Genomic DNA, 22,694 nt, shown 5'->3' with positions numbered 1-22,694 from the left:
AAAATAACCTGACAGACAGATTGTTTAAATGTTTAGACAAGGGACTTGATCATTGTCAACAGTCACTTAAAATATCTCTTTGACTTCTTTGTTTAGTTTCGATTTAATTGTTCGACTATTAGCTTGTTTAATGAACTGAAAATGAACACACAAATCACATCCAATTGGACATTGATGTTGGTCTGTAATAAAAGGTCGTAAACATTCAAACGCATGAAAACTAACGGCAACTGCTCCTATAGAACACTAACATAAATAACAATAAACAATTAAAATATGGTTATTGAGACTCTTTCTATAAATTATTAAATGTCATTGTAAAATTTAACAGCTTACGAAACAACAACAACGAAGGCTCCACCATAATTTAAAAACAACAGCATACTTTTATACCTATGTTCTTGGACACGAACAAGATGCCGGGACGCTAGTCATGGTTGTTGTATAGAAACATGTTACCCTTGAACCGGCATACAATAAACGTCTGTAGTTTAAACGGAATTCCTATTTGTCTTTGTCCTAAATACTTATAAATCTGGTAAATATTGAGTCCATTCATTCTATGTGGCAGTACGCACATGCTTCATATATACGTATTTGTCTGCTCTGTAGGAAACATACTCCTTTATTAATTTCTCAGGCACACAGTTAATATATTTATTACGAAGCAAACATTCAAATAAGCTTTTAACTCGTTGGAAGTGTTATAAAGATGACCATGCCTGTACGCAAGCATAAATAACATTACACACCTGGTATTAGTATATCACTGATCCTTCTGTTGGACGATGTTTTATTTTATCAACACTTAAATGGTTTACTTGTAATGAGAATAGTCATTTTTAATATAAAAAACACATACACTTAAAACATACCAACATTGAACTGCTACGAAACCAATACAAGTATACTTGTCGTGTATGGAAACTATAATTGCCTAGTAGCTAACATGTTTAACGAACAGTCTAGGCTACGGTAAAACAGACTCTAAACGTGTGACACACAGCATAGACAGATCACTCACGCATCAAAAATATTTATAAACAAATGTTTGGGTTCCTGCTTTGGAACGGTCAGTCGCCATCAAACGGTCAGGGAGACAGAGACTCATTTGAGTTTAAAACTAGAAAAAAAATGTTCAACTACACACTATTTCAAATGTTGATAATCATATATTGTTTATATTAATATGATTATACAACATGAGCCAACGCAACGTGGGGATAAATGTTTACATAAGACAATCAACAAAAACAAGTGACTTAATATTCTTCAAATATTTTACGTTTTCAAATCATTTGGAAGGAGAGAACGGCATATACAAGTCGCTTTTATTTTTAATAATGTTCGTCTTTATTTGTTCCCAGTTTTAGTACAATGATGCTTTTTATTATGAAACTCTATGATCACACAGTTTTAAACCTTTTATTTTATAAGGCAGACTGTGTGTGATGTTTTTGGTTTCTAACGATGACTGCATCGTATCTTTGAAAAGTATTTGCATTAGGTGCTCTGAATTGTTTCCCTCCGTCTGCAGATAGAGCTGGGATCTCTAATCATTGAAGTACTTGGGGTTTACCTTTTCGTTTTTTTATTATCATTTGTTTTATTGATAAGTTTCCTCAAGTTAATGCATACTTTGATAAGATTTACCTTTGGCGTTTTATCTTTATTAAGAATTGTTGGGATAAGACTGAGGTTTGTGCACATAAACTGGTTTAAACCCCCAGTAAATTTACATTTTACTGACCGTTCCAAGGCGGTACCAAACAATTCTTGATAAACATACCAATTATATATATATATATATATGCTGTTTGTAGAGTTATGTGCTGTTCTATGTTTCTTGTTTGTGAATTTGTGTTCTATGTCTTTGGCGTTTGCCCATTGCCACTAAACCGGGTTTATGTTTTTAACTTTTTGCTACTGAGCATGTTTCTGTAGCTTTTTGCATATATATTGTAACATGCTGGCTGAGATAAATTCTGGCTTGACGCCTTGGAATGGAGAATGAAAACACTTAGAATGGCGCTGGGGTCATCGACTACTGGCATGTCATAATACATTGTCATAGCAAAATGAAAAATATAAGCCAGCAACATATTGAAAATAATGAAGAATAAAGGGGAACAAGTGATATCCATTTACTTATATTAGGTAATTTCAACATACACACGTCTTACATAATTTAGCCTCTAACTTAAGCCGAAATTGAGTAGGGATATGATGTACGTTGTGTTTTAATATCTTCGCGCAATATGATCTTGTATCACTATATGGTCACCGCTGATTTCGCTATATTAAATTTAATCTGGTCATGAGTTCAGTAATACAAACTAGTATAGTGTTTTGGTCAGCACTTTTCAAAACGTGACCAAGCAATAACCAAGCGAAACTATTCATCTTATATAATTAGAAATATATTTATAATTTAACTTCAATTTCTCCATGGATTTGAGGGCACTCCTACCCGGAGTAATGTTGTCGGATTTCAAATCCTAAAGTTTTGTTTTATTTGATGGGTTATTTCACTGATTTACTTTATTTTAAATGTTATATGAACATTATATTTAAATCTTTGTCATTTGATCTGAAGTGGTTAAATGTAAGAAGTGGACTTGTAACAAGAATGATATTTTAATATTTTTACACAAGTGAAATCGAACCAGTAACGGACATTGAAATACTTAAATATCAATACCACTATACGATCACAGTTAGATATATGGTTATTATATGCACTTGATTTATATGTATAAATATATAAGAAAAGTTACAGCGTGTTCTTTAATTTCGCTTGTATGCTTGTATAAACAAGGACAATCTTCAAGGTGCCACAATCTATATGAGGCCGCTCTTTTTAATAACTAACTTCATACAAGTTTGCCTTACATACTGGTTGGAGAGCAGTAGCCGGCGGAAAGTTGTAGCCGGCAATCGCTTTTTATTCGTGTTTTTTAAATCTTCTTAAAAAAGGTGAGAATGGTAAAAAAGAACCGTATCCAAACAACACCATTTGCATTGAATCCTACACAAAGCGTACGTTTAAACATTTTATTTACAAAAAGTATTAGAAATGTCATAAAGTTCGCCAACTTTCTCGTGGGGAATGCTCACGTGAATGTTACTGCGCATGCGCAATTGAATAAATTTGTATATCTAATTATAGCACTAGCATTTACCGATAGTCAAGTGTTGGTTATGAACGATTATTCGTCGATGAATCACAGCAAAATGTATTTTTAAAAAAGCCTGTTGAAATGATATTTTCATATTGCCCGTCAATCGCTTTCAAACAATATTGAGACATATTCATAATTTTATGTATCCATGGTGTGGTTTTAGACGCGTTGTTAAAGCGAGACTACCCCAGCGCTTGGTTACTAGTATTACTTCCCTGTTCAATAGAGGCGCTCCATGGGAAAATTATACTTAATAAGCCGATAAATATCGGTTTTATAGTAAAGGAGCGGTACTGAAATAAAACTGCCGGGTACTGCTTCTCATAATCCGTAAACTGGTACTAATTGATTACCCCCTTTGTGGCCCCAATTAGGCACGCGCTTCGTGACGACACAAATTTTATTATTGTAAAGTTAGTAGACCTTGGCCCCTAGTTTCATGAAATGTAAGTATTATTTCCGTTATATTTCGATCTACCGAGAAAATCTTCAAAAAAATGCAAAAACTGCCGGCTACTGCTCTCCAACCAGTATTTAAACATTTAGTTGTCTTACTATATGTGTTCAACGAAGTGAACAGCAAACAGAAGTGGGATTGATATGAAAGACGGATGGTGCGCCATCCGACAGAGTACATAAAGATGCATATGCCAATATTGTTGTGTAATCCTTCTTTATCGTTGATTAAAGAAGTTATATTAGCTCACTGATTCCTGCTGATAAGCATGCTGCTATATTACATATATTACAGGGCATCACCATGTCAGTAAGTTCCTTAGGTTTCCACGAAGCAAGATGTACAAAACCTGCACCTCAAATATAGGCAATATCAAGAAAAAGTCAAACTGTGGCTTTTTCATCATAAGTAAGTAATTTCTGTTCCAATGTTCTTCTTCATCCACAACCAATTAACATACTTCTGCAGGCTATATCTTTATTAATATAAATACAAAAACTAGAAATATTTGCAATACATAGTCCAAAATGTTAAGTTCTATGTAAAATGAGTACATATTCCTTCTACTTCATTCAAATAAAAATAAAAAAATGATAACTGAAAAACAAACACTTTTTTATGTTTAAAGCTCGGGAAGCAGATAACTGTAGTCTTGAGCCAATTGCCTAGAATGATAGTCTAGTCCATATAGTTCAACCGTTTAATGACAAAAAACTGTGATATGAAAATAAGGGGCAAACTTTAAATAGAGCAGTTAACAAATTGAACTTTAACATACGTACTTTACGTTGACCAGCGTACCAAATTATCTTTTTTTAAATATTTTTTTAGTTTTTTCGTAGAAAACATTCGAGGATTTTCTTGTGCATTACTTTTGTCCGTTGTCATCATTTTCGGTTGCCGTTGGCTTCGTGTTTACGATTTATATAAAGACTTCCATAAACGGATATGATAAATATGATATATTATACTTTCCTATTGTATGTTTTCTAATCAAAGCAACGAAAAAAACCTTTAGAAGCGATTGAAAGGGGGATAGTGGCAAAAAGTGGCTTTTGCATCGATAAAAAGACACCTGATGACGCACAATAGATAAAGATATGTCTGTTTCCTCGCCCTTGGTATTTGTCCACACAAGTCGCTTTTTAAATGTATACAATTATTACGATTTGAACTATTATGATTAATTTTTGATATCTAAAAACAAAAGTCAGCATCTTTTTACACATGCAGCATAACTTTGTCGTAGTCGATATACATTTCAATTTCTTGTTTTAATTTTAATTTTGAATAACAATGCAATGTAAATGCAATGTCATATGGTTGTCAGGGTATGTTCAGAATACTTTTAAGATAAGGGAGTTTTATTATTCATCTCGGATTTTGCTGTAGAAGAAATCACTTATCCAAGTTATCTATCTTTTAGTGAGGCCGAACCAGTGTTAGTTTCTATACTGATTGTTGTTATTATCACATTTGATCAAAGAAAAAAAAAAAATGAGACAGCTGTTGAATTTCAAAAACATTTCTTCGAAGTTAACAATTTCTTTTCGGTGAGAAAACAACATTTCCCCACACATTCGTTTACTGGAAGCTGCAATTTTGTATTTCCGAACCGTATTTGTTATTAGCTCTTTAAATATTAAAGACAGTTAAGCTTCTTTTGCTATTTCTATATATTTTTTCGCTACCATGAAGGAAATATTTCCGTTAGCTAGTATATTTAAAGATAAAGATAACTATTTTCGTTTCGGAAACACCTACTTGCACAAACCTACCAGCAGTCGTAACAGTGATTTTGGAAATAATTGATCACCATTATAAGCTGTTCGCATAATGTTTACTTAAAGTCATATCATTCAGCAAGATGCACAGTTGGTAACGTACGGCTACACTTCGTGGTAAGTATGCATTGTGATAAATTTACATCCAGTTAGATGTACACCGTAATAGCCATACACCGCAATAGCCATACACCGTGATAGTTATAAATCGTGGTAGACATACATCGTGGTAGCCATACATCGTGGTAGCCATTCACCGTGGTAGCTATACATCGTGGTTATGATACATCGTGGTAGCCATACTTTATGGTAGCCATACATTGTGGTAGCAATACATCGTGGTGCCATACTTCATGGTAGCCATACATCGTGGTAGCCATACATCGTGGTAGCCATACTTTATAGTAGCCATACATCGGGGTAGCCATACAGCCATACATCGTGGTAGCCATACATCGTGGTAGGCATATATCGTGGTAGCCATACATCTTGGTAGGCATATATCGTGGTAGATGTACTTCATGTTACCTTCAGCTTAACATATTTAGTCATAGTTAAAGATGCACTTTTACTCCCAAATAAGATTTACCACAGGTATTACTTCTGTTTTATATTCCAACAAGGATGAATAAATGTCGAAAACAATAGTTCTTATGAAGGATACCAAGTTTAATTTGAAAGAAATGTGCACAAAACACGATATTTCTACCAGATGAGACTTTAGTAGATCAAAGTAAATATTTTAGCATTCACCAATCATGTAATAATTTTGCTTTTTAAGATATTAAATTTACAGTTACAAACTTGTTATTTATAATTAATATTTCCCATAAATGCATTATTTAGTATGTAGATTAAGTTCATCGTGGTAACCAAAGCATCCTGGTAGCTATATATACATATATTGTAAGGACAACATCGTGGTAGCTATACAGCTTGCAAGATATGCATCAATTTAGCTCAAGCTATTCATCTTGGTAATTATACATTCGTCAAAGCTATGGCAATACATCGTAGCAACTATACATCTTTATAGATATAGAAATATATCGTGGTAGCTATACATCGTCGAAGCAATAACAATGCATCGTGGTAACTATACATCGACGTGTATATGGTGTGGAATCGTAGTAGATATTCATAGAAATTCCGGAAGTAATAAGTGAACTCAGTAAATACGATTTTATTAAAAGCTTAGTGTAATGCATTGGGGCGTGATATTATGTTTTTCTTTATTGTTACTTTACAATGAAATAGTATATAATCGTGTTTTTTTTTGATAATGATATTGCCTCTGTTCAGATTTTATCGTGGTCTTAACCACGTTGTCTTCAATTAATTGTAGCACTTTTGAACTATATAGCATAACTCTTGTAGAGATACTTATCTTATGATACATGAGCATAGTGAACCTAAAATAAATAATGTCCATAAGGTTACTCTTTAAAGTAAAAATGTATACATATATAAATAATAAATACAATTCATGGTGGTTGTTTTCCTTTTCGAATTGACGAGAGTTCCTTACTAATAAAATAGTACATATCACTAAAAACAAAAGCAAACAAAAAAGTAGATCTTTATAATACGTATCTCTAGTAATCATGTGCTTGTTAATTTATCTGAATTTAAGCTAAATGATAGTGTTTAAAAAATGAGGATATAAATAAAAATCACTGAATACAAATGATGCCAAATACGACATCACAGCAACCTTAACATTAACAATTGTAGATCTTGACAATTGCAGTCATGTTGTACATCGAATATTAAGCTTGATGTGCCAACTTAAAAGTCAATTTTTTTCAATAGTAATAACCAAATTGTCAAAAAATAACACTTTTATTTTAAGCAATGAGTAATAGTATGGTTACACCAATGCTGATTTGATGGCATATAATATGTATTTTCCTTTTGAATGTGTGTAGCACTAAGTCAGTATTAACAGATCACAAATCAAGAGTTTGCTAGTTCAGTATAGATCTGATCAATTATTAGTCATTGAATGACCTGGACAATGACAATGACGTATTATCCGGATTTAACTGGCGCATGCGCAAATAATCTCTCTCTGTTTCAGTCATGTATGTGTTTGCAGTTGACATCCACGTTTTCATGGTAGTTGGTTTTCTTCTCTTGCACAATTTGTCGGAGAATGCGAAATAAATCCAAGGATTTGTACACGAGTTGAGACTAGCCAAAAGCGTTGCGATAGCCATGATATGACCTGTAAATAGAAGAATGCGAAATAAATACAAGGAATAGGTACAAGAGCTCTGACTGAACATTGCGATAACAGTATCCAGATAGAATGCGAAGTAACTCCAAATATTAGTTCAAGAGTTGAGAATGGCAAGAAGCGATGCGATAGCCATGGATTTAGCTTTAAATAAAACATGTAGGCTAGCTTTAAGGATTGGTAAGTTTAGACTAGTCAGTTGCGTTGCGATATCCATGACAATATATTATATCAGAGACATATAAAGATTGGTGCTTCAGTAACATGAAAAAGAATTGGTGTCAAAAATGGCAAGAATCTATGACCTTTAATTTAAATGAGTGTACGATAAAATCACTGATAGGTTCATAACTCATACCTTATCAATAGCTTTGCCATAGCTCTTGTTGATATAAAATTCAGGAACTATTTAAGGAAGAAATAACCTAGAAGTTAGGCAATGCCAGATTACCCAAAGATACGTGTAATAATTCAAATTGGTCGGGGAAATTAAAATTGCAATGAAATTACCTGAAAGTAAAAGTACTTCCAAACTTAATTAAAAACAACTTTTCTTCGAAATAAATAGCTATTACAATACAATCAAATCGTTGATCTTTTTCGTCTGCTGTTTATCAAGTCAATTCTGCTTCAACGATAATAATATTGGTAAACCTGATAGAACGAAACATTAAATGTTACAATATGTTTTAGATAGTTAGAAACCCTAACGAACAGCTCGTGTATTTGCGTGTAGGTGTATTATTTAATAGTTGTTCTGATATATTGTCAAATCATTTCTTTTTCTTCATCGTCCGCATCCAATTGTCTTAAATTTGATTTTTGAATTATCTTAAAAAGGCTAATTCATTTTCTTGGAAATAAACTTGAGGGTGGTTTAGATTTGCCAGACTTTGGTTTTTCTCTAAAACTATGAAATTAAAACGGGCAACACATCTTATAAGCAAAATTAATGCTAACTGGAAAATTATACCATCTGTATTGCTTGACCAGTTCGGAAAGAACTTCCTCATCTTTTACATGAACATAGATTCTATCAAATCTTTACAACCTATCACATATAAACTAACCAAATTTTATTTATAATCAACTACTTTTAACGTGGATTCATTTTAAACAACTGACTGCCAACCAAACTAAAATACCCAATACCTTTTATGATAATAGAAAATAAATTATCTGGGGCAATAAATTTATAAAACATAATAATAAAAACATACTGTTTAAGAATTAGATTGAATCGGATTTAATATTCGTAAACGATATTCTTTCAAATACTGGCACTATAGACACTAATCTGATTCTGAATAAACTTAAAAACAAAACTAATTGGATAGCGGAAATAAATAAAGTCAAAAAAGCCATTCCGATCCAATGAAAAATAACTGTGAAATCAAACGAATCGATAAATACTAATGACAATTCAAAACCTTTAATAAGTTTTGGGAACAAACTAATTAGCGAAATGGCAAATAAGAAATATATCAGCTCTTTGTCCGGCAAATTTTCGAAAAACCGTATATCCATAGTTACTGGAATAAACGTGTACAAGAAAGAAAAATGGAGTGGAAATTATGGTATTATATAGTTTATGAATCTGTTGTTGACAACAAAGTTAAACAATTCAAAATTAAATTATTAAGTAATCTAGTGGCGACTAACTTAAATTTATTTACATGGAAATTGAGAGACAGTCCCCTGTGTATGTGTTGCAAGGAAGTTGAAGATTATCAACATTTTGTATCCATTGTTCTTCATTATCCAATTTTTGGTCGACGATAAATGCCTGATTTAAAAAATGTGGTATAAAGAAAATGTTTAATGATATCAATTATATTGTAATAGGATATAAGATACACCAAAAAAAATACAACTGTGTTAATATTGTTTTAAGTCAAATATGTTATTGTATTTATAAAACATACTTTATATGCGACCGGAGAATAAAGCCCATAAATATATTGTCTTATTTATATTACGATCCGATTGCTTTAGAAACATACCTACGAATAAAAAATGTCAATTGCCGATTCCTGAATGACTTTATAAAAAACCTTAAGTACATTCAATAGATACTTTGAGTATATGATTTTTTTAAATCTTTGTCTATGTATTACTTTATTACCAGTGACATTGTTGCTTTTATGATCTAATAAACGGACTGTTATACTTTAGCAGTTCCAAAAAGAAAAAAATATCTTCAGATTTCACAATCAAACATTTTTACTTACGATTTCAACACAGTAAAACGTAATGCGAAATGCTCTTTAACACATTTAGATAAATGAAAACAGAACGACCACAAGAGACGTCTAGTAAAAATAACACACACACACATAATGTATCTTTATGTCATCCATTTACTCAAAACTGATTATTTATTTGCAATACCAGACACTCACTTGTAAAGTAAGGTGCGTTCATATCAAAGGCTGACCACATCTGTGTAATGAAGAATGGCGCCCAACATACGATAAAGCATATCACAACTGTAAGCGTAAGTTTCACAGTCTTGATTTTGGACTTGGACATTTTCTTTGAGTGAGCTCTCGGGTTTGTTACAGTCTCCTCGGTGTGATACGGCGAAGACCCATTTCTGTAGTGTGTTTTGCGCTTGACTGCGTCGTATGTCTCTTTTGAGTTTACGCTGACCCAAACGACGTGGCAAATTTTTATATAGCATATGGTCAGTATCACAAAAGGAACAGCATATACTGATATGAATATCCATGTAACGTAAACTTGCAATGTCCAAAATTGCTTTTGCAAATCAAAATTATCCATGCAGTCATGAACTCCATCAAGCCTTTGTTTATACGAGAAGATAAATAATTGTGGTAACGAAAATATGGCAGAAAGGATCCAAGCTATTGCAGCCATAACATGTACTCTCTTTCTTGTCCATGTCTGTGAACTTAGCGGATTACATATGGACATATATCGGTCTAGAGCGGTCATGATTAATACGTAGGTGGAGCTATACATCGTTCCAACCTGCATGTACTTTACAAGCTTACAAAGAAAATTGTTTCCATCAAATTTAAATGTAATATCCATCACAAGTTGTGGCAATACCTGAAAAAGGGCTACCGAAATATCAGCAACCGCTAGGTGAATTATAAACATTTGCATTCGACTTAATTTCCTCTTTCTGTACATAAGAACAACGATAACGATCAAGTTACCCAGTAAGGCCATACATAAAATTGCACCCAACACAGCAATTTCTGCCTGGGCAAGCCCTTCATTCCTTTCGTTATCTGTTACATTGACGTTGTGACTTCCATTTGCATCGTCAATTTGGTTTTCAGCGATTTCGCTCATATCGTTGGTTAGCCAATAATGGCTCTCGTTGCTCGATCCGACAATGATAGAAGGTGTTGGATTCATAGTCGTCTACCACTGGAGGAAATTCCTGAAATACATTAAAAGCCTTTTACAATTAATTTCATAAGTATAAAAATGTGGTGAAACTTAATTAAATTGTATAATTTGCAGGTATTCTACCGTATATTTCGAAAATAATTGACAAGTGATTTTTAGAAAAGCATTAAATATATTCAAGGAATGTAAACAAAATTCTCCGTTCCATTGACAGTGATTATTAAGTGCAACACAGGGACTTTCAATACCTCTTGTATCAACGTTAGCGGTATTCCATTTTCAGGAATCATTGAGACATATTCAATGACCCCAAATGACTATAATAATAATAACATTGTGTCTTATTCACTTGAAATGTTAGAGGACATGCCCTAATTATAATATGAAGCACAATACAGTTTATTTATTCATGTTTTGAATATCATCAAATGGAGTTTTGGTCCTCTCTTGTATTTTTTTATTTAAAACGTGAAACGAGTAACAATTATCCTCAAATCATTTTTATTACAGAGATGGCGGATATGTAATAATTTTATAAAGTAAGTCCATTATCTCATTATGTTACAAATACTTTCATATTTTAAGTAACATGTATTTGCAATCCAATATGCACATAAACAAGCAACTTAGTTTTTATTATTATACTTGTTACTCCATGGGTTTGAGTCTACTCAGTCAAAGACGATAAAATATACCTTTGTTCGTGTAGTTATAATTGTTATAACTGTGTATTACAAAACAGTTTCAGACATGTCGTGGTCGATACATCCATCTACAAGCCCATCATCTGACATTTTATAAAACAATTTAAATACTTGAGTTCGAAATATAATTGAAAACAATACTCGTTTTTTTTGGATCTGGTTCCAATAAACGCCAAGTTATATCAACATTTGCAGTGCTTATCGTCAGGAATGAATGTACCCTAGTATTTGAAAACAAAAACTACTCTAACAACAATCTGATTAGGAAGGAAAGGATATTACTGAAAGGTATTTCGTGCCTATCATAGTAAACTAACCGAAAAAAACAATTTTTGTCTAACATATATCCTTGATTATCTTACATTTTTGTGATGCCAGGATTCCACCCTGGTTTTGTTACAGACAGGTAAATTAGTTTGAAACATCAACTTAATACGATATATGACGTTAAACACAATCATTAAAACAATCAAATCTTTCTGGCTTTTCCTGTACACAGGTGTTTAAAATTAACTATGAAGAAATGCCATCCCTTGCTTTCTTTCTTTGAAATATTTATTTAATATGTTCATAGTGGTCCTCTACCTCGTTTACAGTGTATTTAAATGATTAACTGGTCACTTGGGGTCATTATGTTTAGTAAATATAATTTAAAAAACAATAAATATAATTATCTTAATTCATTCTTAAGCATGTTGTCCTTCCGAAGCCAATTTCTAGCACACCGGATAGGCATTTCCCGTGAAAAAAAGCCTGGAAAAACCCTATCTGGCAACCCCCATGCTAGATGAGTAACGCATTGTGACGCAATACTTTTTGATCATTTTATTACATTATCATGTAAGCAAAACTATGAAAGTTCAATAGATGACTAACATTAACTTAACATAATTATAGAATCTAAATTAAAACAAAACAAAAAAAACCTTTGAAAACGTTATATAAAAGGAACTCTTTGACGTATACAGTAAATTAAAATTACTACGCGTCAATAAACATCAGCGCATGTGCTTTTTGGTGAAAAATGCAAAAAAATATGACACTTTTTCATAGAAAGTAATTTATGGTATGTTCGAAAAATATTCAAGCAAGTTGTCTGGTCCGGAAAGAAAATTCTTACCCTCCGGCACGCTGTGTAGCCGGTTATTCGGTGAGCCTCGTTACCTTGCAACGCAGGTGCCCTCGTATCGGATGTTTTATCTGTACCGGAAACGCATGACATTTATTATTAGTGTGGTGACCTAGATACTTATCTGTCAATGATCGGCTACATCAAAGCCAGACAGATTTGTTATGCCCCCACAAAGTGGCGGCATATAGGGTTGCCCTTGTCCGTACGTACGTACGTACGTACGTACGTACATACGTACGTACGTCCCGAAGATTGTTTCCGATCTAATTCTTGAAAACCGTTTGTCCAATCCTCACCAAACTTTAAACACATGTTTGTGACCATAATATCTTGATCAAGTTCGATAGTCATGGAAATCGCTTTAGTCATTTAGGAGTTACGGCCCTTTTTTGCCAAAAATTCCCGAAGATTGTTTCCGATCTAATTCTTGAAAACTGTTTGTCCAATCCTCACCAAACTTTTAACACATGTTTGTGACCATAATATCTTGATCAAGTTCGATAGCCATGGAAATCGCTTTAATCATTTAGGAGTTAGGGCCCTCAGATTATCCTGAATAATCATTATGGCTTATTTTCTGTGACAAAAAATCGAAGTGGGGGCATCCGTGTCCTATGGACACATTTCTAGTTTATTATGTTATGTGGTTCTTCAAAATGCTATATAATTCAGAAAGACATTCCCCTAAGTACTCAGTTCAATATACGATGATGAGGCGAGAGTTTTTATTTTTCTTTACTCGAACCCGCCGACCCCATTCATTGTTATTTTCAAAAGTAAAACGTTCCATAAATTGTGGTTATTTTACGGCCGTTTCTGACCGATAACACCTTAAAATCAACTCGACAACGATATTTTCATTCGAACGTCCGCATCAGGTATGGGTCAAAATGGCCGAACGTATTTGGTTTTCTGGAACCATTGATACACATAGCACAAGGAAAATTATAAAAGGCAATTCATCGTTACATTTAAAAACATGCTGTCATTACATGTAACAACATTATTAGTCCAAGCTCATAAGAATAAACTCCAATTGTAAACAAATATTACGGAAATCGTGACATCGAAAATTGAAAATCAATTTTTTAAATGTCGTGGCTTTTTGAATGACAAGGGAAGTAACTTTTTATATAATAGAAACTAAAGGACAGATATAACCACATTAACCTTAACTGCCTTAAATATGAAGAATTCAAAGAGCATCATTATTTTGAAATAATCTGAGCGAACCTTTTTGCAGCCACGTTGTTCTCCGGACTTCGTGTCGTCTTATATTGATCTACAATTGCTGACCACTCGCATACATAAAATTTGTTGCGATTTAAAGGAATAACTTACATATTTTATTTTTATCATATGCCTGAAATTGACATAAATAGACAATTAATTATATGCTTTCAGAAAACAGCGTCAACTTTGTAAATATAAATTGTATGATAACGTCGTTCGGAAATAAGTTCGTTGAAATTTGTCCACGCCTTGAGCTAGTTGGATTTTGAAATGAATGAAACAGTGAAGTATTTACTTTTAAAATATGAATTATTATTTGAAAATAACTCGGTTATAAAACGTCATTTATATTTCGTTACCATAGAATGCTTACTCGACCGCAATTAATGGTGAAATGTCAATAAAACAATGCAATTCATCAATAACCTTTACATTAACCTACTATCAAGCTGGTTTACAAATAATGGCTATTATAAGAAATCGTATGCGTGACGAACCATATCTGCAATCCGAAGCGGATTATCTTGTCCGATTGCACAGGTATAAAGCCGCAATAATAAAATACCGCTATGCATACCGAATCATCATAATCCGTTCATACGCCGTTCTTGTGCCACCTGAGCAACCGACCATGCCCGAATTTCCCGAAAGTCCTTTATAACAGGATTAAGCTAATCTCACTATTTTTGTTATTCCATAAAATGTGTTAGATTTACTTCATTTTTTTTTAGAAATTATGTAGGATTAAACTGTATGATTAACAGAATAAACCATTTTTCATTTACCAAAAAACATTTTCAGTATGTATTTTGGCTAATTGAAATAAGCGACTTAAGCCTGTTAAGCTTAAGAAGTTTCGAGAAATTGGGGCCAGAACTCTTATAACCATGTAACAGAACGGCAAGATACCGCGAAGCAAGCGACCGTGAGCATGACTCTGTGGATTTCTACAAGAAAATATTTGAAACAGTATCTTCACTTACCCCCGAGTTATTTTGCCCGTGTGTTTTACCTAAGGCAACTAACTCTGCCACGAGGAAACTTACCAGTTAGCGAATTTTGCGAGTGTGTAGACTTTTTATCCGTTTTTTTCTTAACAACTGTTGTTTTCTTTTGTTTAAATAATCCTGGGGTATAGCTGGATTTGAATGATTTGCATTTAACTCGGTTTCACTGCAACCTGCATGAAATCAAGTTTCCCTAGTTATATCTATAAAAAATACTGATACTGATTTTATAAAGTAATACATATCCCTGTAAAGGTATGTTGCTAGTGCTGTTTTAAATCCAGTGTCGTATATCAAGTTGTGTATTTTTGTATATTGCAATAGCCTGGTGTTACTTTTTCGAATCAATAATTTGATATTAATTTATCATTGTAGTTTTTATTGTTCTTCCATTACCTGTAACGTTATAACACCACTGTCGCTTCTTGGAATTCACATTGATAATTTTGAACATTATTTTAAGTTGATTTTCAATATATATTTAATGTGTTTATGCATACTTACATACAATAATCTTAAATAACTATTTACATGTAACAATCAAGCTCAAAGTTAATCATCTAAATGCTGACCTATTTCAATATGCGACTGTAACTGATTGCAAGACGCGCCCAAACCTTCTTCAATTTGCAGGTGCTTTAAAGGCTTCGCGTGAAGTATGTTTGATACGAATTACACAGAACACAATCTATATCAAACTGTTCCTGACACACAGCGCTTTAAATTCAAAATTGGAATTCCACAGGTATATATCTTGCCAGCAACGTCAAAATTTCAGCTCATATTATGTTTTCTTTAATAACACTTTTTACCCCCCCCCCCCCCCCAAAGCAGAAGTTACAATATCCTAGAAGGTTTCCATAATGCTGAACAAACATCTTCTGGTGTAGGAATGTCAACAGCAGCACTTTGTACGTTAATTATTCATTATTTGCCAAGCAATTGACGTTCAATTAAAATTACGTTATTTTCACTTAATCTTTAAATTGTCTGTATAAATGCTTTTATAACAGCTATTAGAATACTTATTGTCATTAACACATCATATTAGCCGTCCCTTCTCCATAAAACCCATCACAATAATATATCTTCAACAAGAAGAAAATCGTTTGGTTATATTAATTCAGTAAATAAACTATAACTGCTTTGACGAAATATTCAAAGTTCATACTTCACTGCGAAGTGCCTCCATACAACTGCCCGACCAGCGCCACAGGAGGTGGAATGATGTGAACCAATACATGCGTCTTCAGTGAGAAGCCGATTTCCATTCCACACCGAGTCCATTTCCTAGAAAAACAATATTAGGTTCTCCATGATATGAGTTAATATTGTAGCGATTATTCTATGGAGTGAATATTTAATTGAGATCATACGAGACGTACCTAATATTTTTAAGGCATTCAAATACAATTCTAAATGTCTTCACTATTTGCCAGTTAACAAGTTCAAAAGCAGTGCCAAAAAAGGATGGTGAATCGTTTAAATTATTTCACTTCAAAGTCTCAGGGATCTGGCATTCATGTTTGTATTTACAAAATGGTTTTAGGTAGACAAGTATAAACCACTTCCTAGCATACGAAGTATGCGTTAACAAATCGCCGGGGCACTTGAAGAAGTAAATATAAGTTATATCTTAAAGCATTACATTAAAAATGAAGCGCATTATTCTGTAATTCGAACAAAGAATAAATAATTAAACCACCTCCTTCCGTCTCAACAAATCACGTGTGTATGAGGTATACGCGTGTATATATGCTATTGGTTTCCTAAAATATGTGTCTCGTAACAGAGTATTAGTTTTATCTGTCTGGTTTCCAGCGTATTTTAAATACAAATGGCATTAAGCTTCATTAATATTCTATCTTTACTTAAAGAGAGCTATTTAATCTGTGAAAAAGTTCTTTGAAAGTATTGATAAAAAAGCGCTTAGAATGGTGATGTCGAGTATTGTCTTTCAGAATGTCGATAGCTTGTACGTATCATTTAGTTAAATGAATTACTTTAACAACACGAACGTATATGTTTATATCTGATGAAGAAATATTTGATTATTTAATAGTTGATGATGACCGTTCGTTCAAAGCAGATAAAAGCGACAACATGAATTTTGTTCATATAACTTTGTCATTAAAGATACTGATTTGCTTTAATAAAACACAATCAAAAGTGTTTGACATCCTTGTAGTCAAATCCTGAGAAAATACAAAACATGCTTGAGTACCCTAGTGATAGGGACTCTGTTTACAAACACACAACAATTTTTCCTGTCTATCGCATTTAACAGAATTTAAACAATAGTCTGTTTATGTTCTTACAGTATGGGCTGAGTTGCTTAACGTTTAAGTTCGATTATTATTCGGGTTCAATACTACTATGACATGAGTTTCTTGCCAAAATTTTGATCAAATTCCAAACATTCTAAGGTCGGGACCGGTCTTGTTTTTAATATATTTTGATTTCCGACGGAAGCCAATTGACGGGGCATCTCTGGCGTAATTGTGTCACCGTTTTAAATCGCTTGCAAGTTTCCCCTATACGCTAAAATTGCATCAAAATAACTTAAACTGGGGTAGTTCATGTCGAAGATGTCTCCGCTTCCGCGCAAGTGAGAACCAACCAAGGCAATATACCAAGGTTGGATAAGTTAAATGAAATGATTTATTCATTAATCTCTGCAAGTTTTTGTAACCACATTTAACATAACAAGAGTAGTGCAAAACAATGATCATGTAGATCCCTGTTAACGCTTGGTTTATAAATGTTGGGACAATTGTCAGGTTGGATGCCGCTTTTGAAGTCTTGTTTCACTACCCATACCTTGGCGGTAACCCCAAACATGTATTATTACAGATATGTTGATGCCTGTGATATCTGACTGTGTGGCTTTGTACATTATGTGTCTCTCGTTTGGTGCTTATGCCTGTGCTTTCAGGCAGGGTATTCGTGAACATGTTGACTACTACAGCTGCGTGTTTAGATATCATGTTGTACTTTGAGCCGGAAGCAAGATTCGTGTCTTAAACAGTTAAAATAATCTTTGTTGTGATGACAGCAACTAAATGGGTGGTGATTCTCGAAATAAGAACTTTATTTTAATTTTGTTTTAAATAATGTGTATGTTATTCACTCCATGTGAGTATGGAGCAAGTTCATGAAAGCGTAATTTGTTGAATTGATTGAAACTTAGTACCCATTAGAAAAAACAACAACTCAAGTAGCGTCTCTATGCAACTACAAACCTGTCGATAGAATATTGATACCATTGAGCATGCTCGTCATCAGTACTAAGGAAAAATTATTGGCGTAGCCAACTGACGTATTGGCTCGCTTAAAACACTCGTGATCTTGTTCTTTTATATACTGTCACACGTTCTTCATGATAAGATGATTATAATAAAGGATTTGCTTAATACACAGTCCTCGAAACTACTTTAAAATAGTATTTTAAAAGTATTACTGTTTTTATTGCGTTCATTTCAAAGGAGTATCATACAGGGAGTTTCAGCTCTTTTATATACGCCCTAATTGAACCATTTAGGGCTAGAAATTGGTTCTCTTTTCTTTGGGAAAACCCAAATCCCCTTCTTAGGAAGGGGCGAAAGTAAATCGTTTACGCCCCTAAGTTACGACAACCTCCAACGCCAACTCCTGGAACCGCCCCTGACCTTGGCATACTTTGTCCAAACTTCATGCAAACATGTGCAAAGTAATAATACAGAAAAACCATGTTGAAAATGAAGTCTGAAATTGTACCTAAAAAACCGATTGGTAGAATATTTAATTAAACGGCCTATTTTTTAAACTTTTTATTATACGACATGTATAGGAATTTCCTGTTATACTAATAAACTTCTTCCAGCCCATAAAGCATTCTGTAATTGCTTTCAGTTTGTTGCTGACTTTAAAACGTCAAACAAACACAAAACAAGCAAATTGTTTTCAAGTTGTCGTTTTTAAATCGAGCATGCATTTTTCATTATAATACATATTTCAAGTAATTCTAGTTTTGCGTTAGTTTTATTTTCTTGTGCTTAAAACAGTTAGTATGATCATCGCATGTTAAGTTTAATTACGTATTCCGCTCGTGCTTGCTACCAATAAGTATCTTCAAAGAATCTTCAAAACGGGATCAATCAAACGAAAAACCCTTGTCGTCTAAGAAAGATAATTACACAGCAGGAGATTTACAGATAGGTTAACAAGTTTTAAACGTATTCTACAAAACCTATCTGCTCATTCAGCTTATGTTATAGACTGAAATAAATACAACTTGCTGTGTCAGTTCGATGAATTTATCTGTTGGCATATCATTAAATAAGATAATCGATAGTATCGGCGATACTAATTACTATTCCCTTTTGTAATGGCATTTGGTTTCCTGTTTTGTTTTTATCTAAATTCGATCGTTTCAGGTAAAACCTTTGCCACCCATACTCCTGCAATAAACCAATTTCCCCGATGCTGTTTGATATATCATTCTTAGGTGATATGTATTTTACAGTCTTCTTAATAGCCAAGCACAAGGAGACGTATTTGAATAAATCATGTCCTAAGAGGTTTAATCTCAGTATATAGGTAATATTAACATTATTATACCTTTAAACTGTCCCAATTGTTTAGCGTTAAAGAGGATATATATATATCCATAGCGACCAACAGTCGCCGTATTTATTCAAGATAAACGGCACTCCGGGCAAAAGCTTTTATAGAGCAATTATACAAACCCAAATCGCTTTAACTAGGTATGTACGTTCAGTCGTTCGTTTTGATATGCGTAATTAGTAAGCAAAACCCTTTTAATTAACTGATATTGAATGAGGTCACCAAACTTGTTTAATAATGACTGGTACAGTACATTACACACATCCACAAGCTTCCGATTTTATAAAACAATTAAAAGAAAGTTTGAATTGGAAAAATATCTGTATAACACCTATGACATAAATACAAAAGTTGCAAAATTACGAATGAGAAATCACAAATTACCATGTGAAACTGGTCGATGGAATAATGTCCCATACGAGAATAAAAAATACTAGCGTTGGAATAGAACGATAGGTGACGAACGCCACTATATAATAAAATGTCCCGATTTTTTAAATCGGAGAAAGACGTTAATAACACCTGTATTTTATGTTACACAAAGTTATGTTAAATTCCTGAACCTTTTTAAAGAACGAATGAAAATGATTTTAGGAAACTATCAATATTTTCAAACACATTTTAACTTCATTTACAATTTAGTGTTAAAAACTGTGTGTTATGTAAACGTGTATCAATCGTTTATTCGGCGTATTAAATTGGATAATTCTCCCATGCTATATACCTTAAATGTACATCCTCTTCCGAAGAATTTTGATAACTGGCATAATGTTGAGTTTTTTTCTGTTTGAAAATGATTAAACTTGACATAATTTTGATTCTGATTATTGATAATTGTACTTCTATTTGTAATTTGAAACTCATTGTTTCATTCCTTTCATACAACTTTTAACTCATTGTATACTTTGTTTTCATATATGTATTCACTCAGTGCCTGTTTAAAGCCTTGTTATACTTAGCACTTGTAATATCCTCATGTTTGTTTGCATTGAGTGTATGAATAAAACTGAAAAATGTGCCTAGGGCAACTATATATATATATATATATATATATATATATATATATATATATATATATATATATATATATATATATATATATATATATATATATATATATATTATGGCGCCTTATGTCATTTTGTTTATGTAAATGTCACTCAATCGTCGTAATCCCCAATCCCCATGTATTTAACTAGTGTGACAATGCATGCCCCTTTCAATCATTTCTAAAGAGTTTTCGTTGCTTTGATTAGACATCATACGATAGGAAAATACAACACATCATGTATATCATTCCTTTTCATAAACATACACGTTTTGTTTAAGGAAAATCATAAGTTTTTTTATAAACAACTTCAGCAATAATTCCATTCAAAATGTACAGCTTATCACTTCAGTCGACGTATCCTCATGTATTCAGAGTTACAATGCATGCCCCTTTCAATCGCTTCTAAAAAATTGTCGGTGCTTTGATTAGATATCTTACGTAAGGCAAGTTTTATGAGCATACACGTTATAATTGTTTAAGGTATATGATTTTATTTTTACGAGCAACTTTAGAAAAAATAATTCCTATGAAAATGCAGAGCTTATCAGATGGTCGTTTTCCCGCGGTGAGGACAAACATGTGGTCAATTACTGTATGTAGAAACTTTTTTTAGAAAATCGGTCAGTTAATGTACTTGAAACAATTTTAAGATTATCGGAAATTGTCTGTTCAAAGAATGGGAACATGATTGTGATTTTTCAAGTTTTATTGATAAATAAATGTTATTTATTAATAATGTGTTATGTCAATATATGTGTAGAAATACTACTAGTGCTGTTATGAATGCTTTGCACTCTTTAGATGTTTCACAGGTTCAATCCGAACTACTTCGCTTCATCAAACGTATGCATAAGTCACTGTCGTATCAGGTCATGTTTGTTATGCACCAGTCAATTGTAACCACGCCCCCCCCCCCCCAAGTCCGGGGGTATACCAGGGATAGCCGGGGAAATGTGCCGTGGTTTTACCTTTCCGGTGGCTCCGCAGTGCCGGAAAATGCGGTGGGTTTGTCTTCGCATTAAATACAGCGAAGAATGAGCCTTACCTAGTGTCCCTGGGATGTGGGGGCATTTGGCGAGGATTTTACTTCCAGTTCGTCCCCGCAGGACGGGGATTTTACCCGCGCTGGGCTGGACCGAAAGTCAATGTCCCCGATATTCCCCGGACCTAGGGGTGGGGGGGGGCGTGGTTACAATTGCACTGTTGCATTAGAATAAATTGGAAGCCTTATGTTCAAAACTATGCCAATAATACACCGGAACGAAGCTATAACGCAAAATATGAAAACATCTTATTAGGGAAGTATACGCCTAAAAATCATAGAATGAATATTATTTTGTTATTGTTTAGCAGGCATATCATAGTATTTAAAGCATTAGCAACGCGAAACCTGAGATACAACTATTTTGACTTTCAGACAATCATAATTATTTTTGTTTCTTATCTCATAAAAGTAATGTTAAAAATACACCATTACAAATAAGCGTGCTTCAGGGTCACACCTGGTTATAATAAAAACCCTGCAGGCGATGGGACACTTGCGGACGGTAATAATTTCTAGAACATCTTGGGCTAAACTCAGAGTGAATATCAGTATGTTACCTTTCTACCAGAGCATTAATCTGATAAATATAACGATCTAAAAATAGTTATATTCTACTAAAAATAAAACTCCGGGATACAGAAATACAGCGCGGAAAAAGCCGAACAAGCAAGAACTCATACTCGGACCGCAATACAACTAATCTATTTTTATGATTTCGTCGTCATTCTGCTAATCATAGAGCGCATTGAGACAATAAATGGGTTAAAACGACATGAAAAGAACTAGTTCTTTGGATTTTACGGTCTTAAGACTACCTGCGAGCATGCGCAGATAGTCTAAAAAACCGACAGAGAATAGCCGTCAATGCGAT

At 33.4% G+C, this 22,694-nt stretch overlaps 1 protein-coding gene across 1 annotated transcript; it reads right to left on the bottom strand.

Annotated features, from left to right (window-relative positions):
- Nucleotides 1–7,417: 7,417 nt before the first annotated feature.
- LOC128240936 (cephalotocin receptor 1-like) lies at nucleotides 7,418–11,052 on the bottom strand. Its single transcript, XM_052957928.1, has 2 exons — nucleotides 10,065–11,052; nucleotides 7,418–7,650 (listed from the first exon to the last, which is right to left on the bottom strand). The coding sequence occupies exons 1-2, from the start codon at nucleotides 11,050–11,052 to the stop codon at nucleotides 7,418–7,420; spliced, it is 1,221 nt and encodes a 406-aa protein (XP_052813888.1).
- Between the last annotated feature and the right edge of the window lie 11,642 nt (nucleotides 11,053–22,694).

Source organism: Mya arenaria, chromosome 7 (assembly GCF_026914265.1).
Source record: "Mya arenaria isolate MELC-2E11 chromosome 7, ASM2691426v1".
Classification (NCBI taxonomy): Eukaryota; Metazoa; Mollusca; class Bivalvia; order Myida; family Myidae; genus Mya; species Mya arenaria.
The sequence above is the reverse complement of the archived record's forward strand: the minus strand, read 5'-3'. Positions and strand labels throughout refer to the sequence as shown.

What these genes read in the sequence shown, in the direction of transcription:
- LOC128240936 (XM_052957928.1), bottom strand. Translation starts at nt 11,052, where the DNA reads ATGAATCCAACACCTTCTATCATTGTCGGATCGAGCAACGAGAGCCAT. An exon ending in GAACGCACCTTACTTTACAA is followed by an intron (nt 7,651 to 10,064) that starts GTGAGTGTCTGG and finishes TTCTATTTACAG; the next exon opens with GTCATATCATGGCTATCGCA.